Source organism: Aethalodelphis obliquidens, unplaced genomic scaffold (assembly GCF_003676395.1).
Source record: "Aethalodelphis obliquidens isolate GAN/ISIS:26980383/991018 unplaced genomic scaffold, ASM367639v1 scaffold9, whole genome shotgun sequence".
Lineage (NCBI taxonomy): Eukaryota > Metazoa > Chordata > Mammalia > Artiodactyla > Delphinidae > Aethalodelphis > Aethalodelphis obliquidens.
Window position 1 is genome coordinate 37,519,098 of NW_020837953.1, and position 11,377 is coordinate 37,530,474.

The window sequence follows — 11,377 nt, forward strand, 5'->3', positions numbered from 1 at the left end:
GAGCAGCTAGATGAATTTTCAGAATATGAACTCACCAATGTGACCGATACCCAAAGAGACAGAGTCTCAGCAGCGTCCCTGAAACCCTCTTAGAAACCCCTCCAGTCACCATGCCCCTCAACGGGTAGCCACTGTCCTGACTTTTTTGTTTCTTTGTTTTGTTTTCTGTTTTGTTTTTGTTTTTGTTTTGCGGTACGCGGGCCTCTCACTGTTGTGGCCTCTCCCGTTGCGGAGCACAGGCTCCGGACGCGCAGGCTCAGCAGCCATGGCTCACGGGCCCAGCCGCTCTGCGGCATGTGGGATCTTCCCGGACCGGGGCGCGAACCCATGTCCCCGGCATCGGCAGGCGGACTCTCAACCACTGAGCCACCAGGGAAGCCCCTGTCCTGATCTTTAAAAGCGCCAATTAGCTTGACTATTTGGGAAGGTCATATAAATCTTTCTTACAACCTGTACTCTTTTGTGTCCAGCTTTCTTCATTCAGCATTATGTTTGTGAGATTTTTCCGGGTTGCTATGGGTAGCTGTGGTTTGTCGATGTGGTGTAATCACGGCATCTACCATTCTGCAGCAGACAGACATCGAGTGGTTTCTGGTTGTTTAATTCACTTACTTTAGTTCTGCTTGGGTGCAGCGGGAGAAAAGTGGGTCACTACCCAACAAAGGAATCTCAAATCTCTCCCTCCCTCCTCGCCCCCTGCCAGATGGTATCAGAGATGAAGTTCAGAAGACCCTGAGGAAGTCCAACTTCTTTATTTTTTTTAACCTGTTTTCCTATTTTTATTTTTTTAATTTAATTTTTATTTTATATTGGAGTGGAGTTGATTTACCATGTTGTGTTATTTTCAGGTGTACAGCAAAACGATTCAGTTCTACATAAATCCATTCTTTTTCAGATTATTTTCCCATATATGTTATTACAGAATATTGAGTAGATTTCCCTGTGCTATACAGTAGGTGTTGTTGATTATTTATTTTATATAGAGTAGTGTGTATATGTTACTCTCAAACTCCTAATTTGTGTCTTCCCCCTACATTTCCCCTTTGGTAACCATAAGTTTGTTTTCAAAGTCTGTGAGTCTGTTTATGTTTTGTAAATAAGTTCATTTGTATCTTTTTCTTCTTTTTTAGATTCCACATATAAGTGATATCATATATTTGTCTTTCTCCGTCTGACTTACTTCACTTAGTATGATAATCTCTAGTTAAGCCCAGCTTCTTTAAATTTCCTCTTCCCCTGCAAACCTTCAGTAATCCTGAGCTGCATCTCTAACCCCCTCTGGCAGGTTTCATCATGAATGGAATTCAGGCAATGGGATCATTTCAGTAAATGGGGCTTTGCGGGGAGGGCTGCATCAAGTGGAGGACGCTGGTTACTGGCTGAAAGGACATGTTCTCAACCCATGGGGGTGTCTCTTAGGAGATGGGAGTCCACCTTCTTCTCTGCACTGAGGCTGGGGGCAGCAGTCTCCAGGCTCTGCCAGCTCTTCTCATTTCCACCTCCATCTATGTTGGGAGGGCAAGAAAGTAGCCCCTGGGTAAAAGGACTCATCTGTAAAATGGGGATTAGGGCACTACCTGCTTACATTTACTTAGAACAGTGCCCAGCACATAGTAAGGGCAGCTCTGGCAGACCTCTATTCTAACCCCAATTCTGCCACGTACCTGCTGTATGACGCTAGGCGGGTTTCTAACCTCTCTGAGCCCCAGCTGATGGTAACTATTCTTAATACAATTTGCACTTCAGTGTCTAAGTCCTCTCCTGCTCCTTTCTGTCCACCACTTGGAGATATTGATGGACTGTGGCCTAATAGTATCACCAAGTGTTCTCCCCACTGTTTCCAGGAAAGTAAAAATACAGACTTTCTGGCAAGTCTCAGGAAATGACCAGTTCTAACTATTATATGCTGCTGATGGAACCAGAAGCAAGGGAGTTTCTAAATTCCTACGAATTTCAGAAAGAGGAAGAAGTTTAAGGACGCTTCAATCTTCTAATTCAGCAGTTTCACTTCTGGAAACCTACTTTAAAGAAACCCCCTTTTAAAAATAGACAAAGTGCTTTCTTTTCTTTTCCTTTTTTTTTTTTTGGCTATGCTGGGAGGTATGCAGGATCCTAGTTCCCCAACCAGGGATCAAACCAGTGCCCCCTGTGGAATCTTAATCACTGGACCACCAAGGAATTCCCCATAGTATTTTCTATAACAATGAGCAATGGTGACCTAAAAGTCGTAATAAGAAAAAAAAAAAAAGCAATCAATAGAAACAGACCTAGAGACAATGCAAATGATAGAATTAGTAAATAAAGACATTACGACAGTTGTTATAACTATATTCTATATGTTTAAGAAGATAGAGGAAAGCTTGAGCATGTTAATTAGAAACATAGAAGATATTCTTTTAAAAACCCAGGTCACATTTCTAGGGAGAAAAAAATACACTGAGATGATAGAGTGGATAGGATTAACAGCAGACTCCAAATGATTGGAACCAGAAGGTTAATGAGATTGACCCCCAATTACCTCACCACCAACCAATCAGAAGAATGTCCATGAGCTGATCACACACCCCGCAACCCCCTCTCCCTCACCCTGTCTTTAAAAACCTTTCCCTGAAAGCCACCAGAGGAATTCAAGCCTTTTGAGCATTAGCGGCCTGGACTCCTCGCCTGGCACCCTGCAATACACGGTGCACTTTGGTTCACCACAGCCCGAGGTCAGTAGATTGGCTTTACTGTATGCTGGCAAGCAGACCCAAGTTTGGTTCAGTAACACTATCACTGCCCCATTTCACACATGAGGAAATGGAAGACGGAGCCGAGCAGCTTTCTCCCAGTGAAGCAGCTGGAACACTGGGGAGGCAGCCTGAGTTCGAATCCCACCTCTCAGCCTCTTCACCTCCACGTGATACTACATAGCCCGTGTTGTGATCACCATAATGGCATCGTCTCTGTGGGTGAGATTTGGCGCGGTGTGCTGTGTGCATGTGTTCCCTAAACCCCACAGCAATCAGAGGAGGGAGGGACTGTTGCCCCCACATTGTCCCCATTCTGCAAATGAGGAAGCCAAGGCTCATGAGGTCAGGTGATTTGCCCAGGGTCCCACAGCTGGTAAGGGAATAAGCCAGAGTTTTAACACAGTCCCTTTGATCTCAAACTCAGCCTTTCAGCTGTGCGCCGGGGCCTCTGGGAGTATCGGGGACAGCAGATTTTGAGAACTTTTTGTAGCATCTATTCTGGAAGCAGCAGAGAGAGGTCCTGGCTGCTTTTGCTCCTGCCGAAATGATACCAGCCTGGGGGAAGCTGGGGCACTGGGGAGTAGTCCTATGTCCCATCAAGACCCCAGATCTAGAAGACTGTACAGTAAGGTCCCACATTGGTAAGAGCACCAGGGAATGACTACTGAGCACACAGAGGGGAGGAGTGTCAAAGAATATGCCAGAGACATTTCATTTACTTGCTGCTTCATTATTTTGCATGCAGATTGCTTTCTCACATAGGAGATGATCAGTTGGTGACTGAGTCTAGGAACAAAGGAAAATTAGATTGAAAAGAGAGAGCGAAGAGGGCTGGGAGAGGGAGAGGGAGAATACGTAACAGTGTCTCGCTTTTTTGGGTGCACTGATTAGCTAGCAGCAAAGAGGTCAGCCTATGCACTGTGTTCTTGAACAGCTCTCTGACGGGCACGGAAGAAACCCAATTTCTGGTCTCACGGACTCTCCACCAAACCTTGGAAGGTTACCAGTGGAGCCTTTGTGGCAGACCATCCTTTGTAATGCCACGTGTGTCCTGCCATCAGCATCTCCACCCTAGTTGGGCTGGGTCCACACCATTTGCCTCATTAGGATTCCCATTGTAATCTGGGGCAGACCTTCTGCAGGGTAAGTAGTCAACACACTCAACACACGTCAATTGCCTTCAAATTGTGTGTGTGCTTTGACTCAGCAAGTTCACTTAAGGAGTAAATCCTATAGAAACAATTTTGGGCAGAAACTGAGATTTAACAACAAAGATTTCTTTCACTGTACCACTGTATGGTCTAAAAGAGTACGAAATTGACCTACGTGCCCATGAATAGGGGATTTGTTAAATGAAGAGCATAGTCATATAATGGAATACAAGGCTGCCTTTCAAAACATTTCTGCAGGAGAATAGTTAACAACATAGAAATATGTTCAAGTTATTTTAGTAAATGAAAAGACAGACTACAAAGTACTACCTGTAACATTTTCCTAATTCGGTCAGGGAAAAGTGTGGAAAGATGTATATAGCAATAGAACCAGAAGGACATACACCAAAGTATTAATAGTGGAAACAACTTAAGCTCCCATCAACGGGTGAAGGGATAAAGATGCCATGTATGTGAGTATATATATATATATATATATATATATATGTATATGTACACAATGGAACATTATGCAGCCGTAATAAGAAGGATATCCTGCCATTTGCAACAATATGGATAGACCTTGAGGGCATTGTGGTAAGTGAGACGTAAGACAGAGAAAGACAAATACTGTATAATATCACTTATATGTGGAATTTAAAACAGCCAAACATATAAAAACAGAGAGTAAAATGGTGGTTACCAGGAAGTAGGGGATGGGGAGGGATAGGACCAAGGTTGTTTAAAGGTACAAACTTGCAACAAGTAGTAAATAAGTCCTAGAGACAGTAGAGTGAATATAGACAACAATGTTGTGTTATAATCCCCAAACTTGCTAAGGGACTAGATCTTAATTATGCCAACCACAAAAAGAAATTGTAATTATGTGACATGATAGAAGTGCTAATTATTGCTGCAATGACAACTCATATTATAATATATAATGTATCAATATGTGGTACACCTTAAATTTGCACAATGTTGTATGTCAATTTTTTTAAAAAAAAGAATGGTGATGAATGGATTCACAAGTGATTTTAAATTTCTTCTCATCACTTATGTTTTCCAAATCTTCTATGCTGAACTTGTTTCTACTGCAATCAAAAAGTTGAAAAAACAGATATTAGAAACAAAAATAATAAAATTCCTCATTGCCGGAAAAGAGGAAACAAAGAGTATGGGTGACCTCGTCCAGAGCTGGGAGGGGTACGTGCATCTAGTAGGGTTGCATCTGATATAAAGAGCTGCTAGCATGCAAGGGGACTTCCAGCAGCTGCCTCCACTGCTCTGTGCTGGGATCATGCGACTTGCCTCGCTGTGCATGCTGGTGGTGTTTGCTGGTAAGTGGGGACAGGACCCACAGCTGGGAAGGCAGGGAGGGAAGCGGAGATGCCCTATATCTCTTTCCTAAGCTGAGCTGTTGCTCTGATCCTCACTGCCCTGGCCTCGCAGTCCCCTGCAAGGAGCCATCCGTGACTGTCAGTCCCCTGGAACAGTGGCTTCGGCCAGAGAGCCCTGGACCGCCAAGCTGTGTGGCATATGAAGGCGGGAAACTACAGAAACTGTGGTCCAGCTGAACTGATGCCTCTGGTACTTCGGACACAAATTATAGAAATGGATCTGCTCCCCTCTGTCCCTTTGACCAGATAATAGCAATCTCTTACCTATGTACAGCACTCTACATTTTTAGAACTCTTGCATGTTCATTATCTCCCTTGAACCTGGGAAGAGGGTTCTGTTGACCATTGGGAGATGGGGCAGTTTCCATCCGATCTTTAGCAGATCAAATGTACAAATCTGGTTCCTGGCAAACTGGCGTTTTTGTTTCTTGAGCCATCTCAAAATATGTGATTTGAGAAAGGATTTGCATTTTTAAATGTGGTTTTGTGTTATTTTGGGGACTTCCAAATTCTCAAGAGGAACACATCTCCAAGGTTACCGTAAAAACCATTAGGAAAATTGCAATCAAGCTGCAGAAATTCATCTCTCAGATGCAAAGAGGCAATACAGTATAGAGATAAAATACACAGATGAACCTGCATTCAGATGCTGGCCCATCACCTCCCAGTCCCCCTTGCCCAAGTCCCCCTACACCTCTATATCCTCATCTGTAAAGTGGGCACAATGGCACCCTTTACATTGGGTTGTTAGAAGGACTCTAATGAGAAAACGTTTACAAAGTGTTTAGCAAGTGTAGGTAATAGTAAGCGAGCAATAGTTTAAAACACAGCACATTCACGAGATAGTAGTGATGTTACCTCCTGCCACTGCCGCTAACCCTTGGGAGAAAGGGCTCCATCCCCTTCAGTGACAACTGAGGATGGAAAAAAGTAACCCAGGCAGGTATTTCTGTCAAGCTAAGCCAGTGCCTGAAGCCCTCATGACCACAAGTTGAGCTCCTCAATTTCCCAGGGCTGGGTTGACCTCACTGTAAAATTATGAGAAATAAGACCACCCGAAAGCATTCTGAATCAAAGTTGAATTTATTGTTTGCCTGGCAAGGAACAGCTGCATCCTTCAGGTGTGAGTTTATTTGTGTGGCTATTTCTAAGCTGAAATGGAAAGGGCTAGACTTAGCGGGGACAGAGGTACAGCAAAAAGGCGAGATTCTGAATTCAGGTCCCTGGCTGGCCTCCAGGGTGGACGCTAACTCTCCTGGCAGTGGGCTGCTTTCTGGTGCCTTATCACCGAATCCGGAATTCCAGAGGGCCTGGGGTCATTCCTTAGGATGGTCAAAACTTAGCAAGGTTTCTCTTTAACACCCGTACATCTACAGCCACCGTGGCAAACAGCAGTGGCATTGTGGATTCCCACATGCTGGGGACACGACCTGCCTGCAAGTCCCTGACACCACCAGTCACTTTTACCTACAGCCCAAGGCAAGCACCCTGCTTGTGATCGAACCCTTGGTCTGCTGCATGAGTTCATCCCAACCCCACCTCTTCCCATCCCAACCTTCCCCAATCTGGGGCTCATCCCTGGTTTACTACTTACTTCATTTGAGTGTAGCGCTTTCATTATAACATCATTTACTTGGCGGGGAGGGGCTCCAAAACTAGGGTCACCTGAGGGGGCCTCCCCAGCCCAGTCTCCCTGAGACTCTGGGCTCCATCTGTGTCCTTGGATCATCTCCCCAGCTTGCACACAGGTACATTCCAGTCCCCTCTTACCTTGTCTGTTTCTCCCAAATTCTCCCCTGAATTCATTGACTTAATATATTTTATTTCTCCTAACTCAACATAATGTATTCCTCTCTCCCAATAAAATAAATTCCCCTTATGATCAACTCTAACCAGCAGATATTATGACTGAAATGAAAAATATCCATGAAAGTCATTGATTTCGGGGCTTCCCTGATGGCGCAGTGGTTGAGAGTCCGCCTGCCGATGCAGGGGACACGGGTTCGTGCCCCGGTCCGGGAAGATCCCACATGCCGCGGAGCGGCTGGGCGCGTGAGCCATGGCCGCTGAGCCTGCGCATCCGGAGCCTGTGCTCCACAACGGGAGAGGCCAGAACAGTGAGAGGCCCGCGTACCGCAAAAAAAAAAAAAAAAAAAGAAAAGAAGATCATTGATTTCTAAATCACACTGCTTCCCACGAGAGCCATGCACGCTGTTTAATGTGTGGATTTCTCTACAGGCTGTGCTGGGGGTCTGGGGAGGTGGGGTGAGTGTAAGAGGAAGGGTGTCTTCCTATTATGGAATGTGAACTCAATGCCCAGAGACAGAGAACAGAACCAGACTGCCTTGGGTTTCAATCCTGGCTCTTCTATTTACCAACTACTATGACCTGGAGCAAGTTACTGAGCCGCAGTGTGTTCATCTCTAAAATGAGGATTAAAAATAGTACTTATAGTACCAATGTTGGGTTTTTAGTTTTCATAAATATACCACGATTATCTAAGAAGACAATAACATTAGAGGAAACTGAATGAGGAGTATATAAGAACTCTCTGTATGATCTTGACAACTTTTCCATACCCCTAGAATACACCAGAAGAAAAAGGTTATTTATTTTTTTTTTTAAAAAGTGTTTATCTCATGGGATGGATGGAGTCAATATGTCACTAGATGAAAAGATGCATGGTAAGCACTCACCAACTATCATTATATTTTCAATAACCTTAGTGTTAGTTGTCATTTTATTTTATTTATTTCATTTATTTATTTTTTTTGCGGTACGCGGGCCTCTCACTGCTGTGGCCTCTCCCGTTGCGGAGCACAGGCTCCGGACGCGCAGGCTCAGCGGCCATGGCTCACGGGCCCAGCCGCTCCGCGGCATGTGTGATCTTCCAGGACCGGGGCATGAACCCGTGTCCCCTGCATCGGCAGGCGGACTCTCAACCACTGCGCCACCAGGGAAGCCCTGTTGTCATTTTATTATCCAAGGTCATTGGTTTGATCCAGGTGCCAGGCCTGCAGCCCACTGGCCTCCACTTAGATTCATGTCCTCTCCTTGTGGCTGGGCTCCTTGACAGGTGTGATTCCAGCCCAGGGCGGGATACTGGACCTGAACAAGATGATCAGACGAGTGACGGGGAAGAGACCCATCTTCTCCTATTTTTTCTATGGCTGTCACTGCGGATTTGGTGGCAAAGGCCAACCCAAAGATGCCACAGACTGGTAACTCCTCCCAATCATGCCCTGCCCCTACCCAGGGACCCTCCCCTTTCCTCTCCATCCATTTATTCATGTGGTACTATGTGCTAGGAACTCCGCTGAGCTCCAATCCAGCCCCAGCCCTTCTGGAGGATTCCCCAGAATCTCTAAAGGCCCCCTTGTACTCTCAACCCCAAACTAGTTAGAATACCCACACACTCCCCAGTGCCGTTGAACATTGTTTTTTAAAAGTCTTACCTCTTTTTGCCATGATCACATTTGGTTTTCACAGCAACCCTAGGGATCAGCCAGAGGAGGGATGAGAGCCAGCCAGGCCCGGGGTCAGTCCCCTCATCCACCACTTACAGGCTGTGTGATCTTGGGCAAGTGGCTTGACCTCCCAGAGTCTCAGTTTCTTCATCTGTGAAATGGGGATAATGCAAGCACCTCCATCATAGGGTGGTCAAAAGGCTTAAGAGAGAATTCATAGATAGCACAGGTGCCTGGTACACAGGAAACAATAAGAGTTAGCTAGAAAGAAGACTAGACCCTGCAGGCCTTGACTCTTCCAAGATAGGCACACGATTTCTGCTCTGGGGCAGGGATAGCCAGAGACCCGAGCTGGCCAAGGAATCAACACCACCATCCCCGTGTCCTCTCCCTCCAGGTGCTGCCACACCCATGACTGCTGCTACGCTCACCTGAAGCACCACAAATGCAATATTCACTTGGATCGCTACAGCTACAAGTCTTCCCAGGGGAACATCCAGTGCTGTGAGTGCCCAGGCCTCAGGGTTGGAGTTGGAGGCCAAGGAAGAGAGTTCTAGCCTGCATTGCCTTAATATGCTGTGTGACAATGCACAAGCTACTCAACCTCTGTGTTTTTCTCATGTGTCCAGTGGCAGTAGCTGGGCTGTGGAGGAGAGGCAGGAATGGGGGTAGGAGTATGGAGAGGTCCAATAGGGGCTTTGACCCCTTGTGGATCTGGAAGGCTGGCAGACCTCAGCTTAGATCCCTGACCCACCATTAACTAGCTGTGTGACCTTGAACACGTTGCTTAACTTCTCTGAACCTCCTCTGGAAACTCAGGAAGATAACAGTATTCTACTCCATAAAGTCAATTCAAGAACTAAAATAAGAGCAGACACAATGGGCCCTGCAGATGCATGCTCGATAAATTACACAGGCTATCGACGTTACTGTTAATTTTTTCATCATCATTTGTCCTTAGAGCAGCCCAGCCAGGAGGCAGCACCACCCTGGTGATCTCTATTTTGCAAACAAGGAAACTGAGACTAGAGTGAACTGTTTGCTCAGGGTGACACAGATGTAAATGTCGAAACTTGGGCTGTAACCCAGGTCACCTGGCCCCTGGGTTCATGCACAGAGAAAGGTGGCAGGTCCCAGGGCTGGGAGTTGAATGGGCTCATTAGCTGTCACTGTTAATTGAGAACTTAACAATAAAAACAGTAATAGTCAACATTTACTGACCACTTACTATGTGCTGAGGGCTTTGCCTTCTTGCTTTAATCTTTTATATATACATATATATATATATTCTTTTTCAGATTCTTTTCCCTTATAGGTTATTCAAAATATTGAGTACAGTTGCCAGTGCTATACAGGAGGTCCAGGTCTTCTTACCCCCATTTTACAGATCATGAAACTGAAGCCCCGTGGTCCTTTCCCCAGAGGCTTTGCACATGCTGTTCCACCTGCCTGGAACAGTCCCCTCCTCCACCCTGACTTTCGGGAATGGGGGCAAACCCTTCCGATCTCAGCTCAAATGGCTCTTGACACTGAGTCAGATCCCACCCGTTTCCCATCTCGTAGCCCCTGCATTGTTCCTCACTCCCGGGTAGCACAGTTGCTGGCACTCATTTCTGTGGTTCTCTGATATCTGCCCTCCCCAGGGGGGTGTGAACCTCATGTGTCCATTCTGTTCAGTCCTTTCCCCCCAGGGCCTGCCACAGGATAGGTGCTCAACTGTTTTCTGAAGGGATGAATAAATAAAGGAGCAATGGCACACAGGGAGGCCATGGCCCGCGCCCAAGGTCACAGAGCTAGAGTCAGAGTAGCTGGCAAGGGTACCAAAAGCCATGAAAGGGCTGAGCTGCCATCAGCGTCTCCCTCCAGGGGCCCTGAGACACCCCTGCCCCGGCTGGGGAAGGGATAGATGCTAAGTGCCCTCCTCCTCCACCCCACAGCTGACAAGGGGAGCTGGTGTGAGCAGCAGCTGTGCACCTGTGACAAGGAGCTGGTGCTCTGCCTGCAGCGGAACCTGGACACCTACAAGAACCACCTGCGTTACTACTGGCGGCCCAGATGCAAGGGCCAGACCCCCACGTGCTAGGAGGAGCCCCCTGCACCGTGCCACGCCCCCTACCCCGCTCCTGGCTTCTTGAGCGCCGGAAGTCCTGCAGGACCACTGCCACCCCCCCCAGGATCTAACCCCTGAACCAGCCTGGCTTCTTTAAAACACTCCCTGGAAAAGGGAGGGTCTTGGCCTTCCCCCCACCACCCCACCTTGCCTCTTGGACCTTCTAAATCTTCCCAGCCAAGGCAGCAGCTGTCTCCCCTGAGGGTGGAATGGGGTCTTAGGAAAAGCCAAGGCCAGGGAACCCCCAGGGATGGTGTTTAGGCCAAAGCAGCGGGCGTTGGGCGTGGGGTCTGGGGGCGAGGTGCAGCAGATTCTCCCTCTACTGCCGCTCCAGGCACCCCCCTCCCCAGGTCCCCCCCCGCCACCAGTCCAATGCACCGTCCAAGCTGCCACTGGAGTGGCCTCTCTAAAGGGTGATATTGATCTTTTTGTCTGCATGACTCTACTTCTTAAAACCCCAAGGTCCTCCACCACCCAGGATAGGGGCGGAGTTTGGGACCTGCACTGTCTGGCACTG

General features: G+C 47.1%; 1 protein-coding gene across 1 annotated transcript; it reads left to right on the forward strand.

The window, feature by feature from the left end:
* The first annotated feature begins 5,168 nt into the window (after positions 1-5,168).
* On the forward strand, positions 5,169-10,835 carry LOC113622425 (group IID secretory phospholipase A2). Its single transcript, XM_027110718.1, has 4 exons — positions 5,169-5,223; positions 8,360-8,504; positions 9,148-9,254; positions 10,688-10,835. The coding sequence occupies exons 1-4, from the start codon at positions 5,184-5,186 to the stop codon at positions 10,831-10,833; spliced, it is 438 nt and encodes a 145-aa protein (XP_026966519.1). The 5' UTR covers positions 5,169-5,183; the 3' UTR covers positions 10,834-10,835.
* The last annotated feature ends 542 nt before the right edge of the window (positions 10,836-11,377 follow it).

Excerpts from the sequence above, each read along its gene's own strand:
- LOC113622425 (XM_027110718.1), top strand. The coding sequence starts at position 5,184 with ATGCGACTTGCCTCGCTGTGCATGCTGGTGGTGTTTGCTG. Across the intron at positions 8,505-9,147 it reads CCCAAAGATGCCACAGACTG|GTGCTGCCACACCCATGACT; the intron begins GTAACTCCTCCC and ends CTCTCCCTCCAG. Across the intron at positions 9,255-10,687 it reads CCAGGGGAACATCCAGTGCT|CTGACAAGGGGAGCTGGTGT; the intron begins GTGAGTGCCCAG and ends TCCACCCCACAG.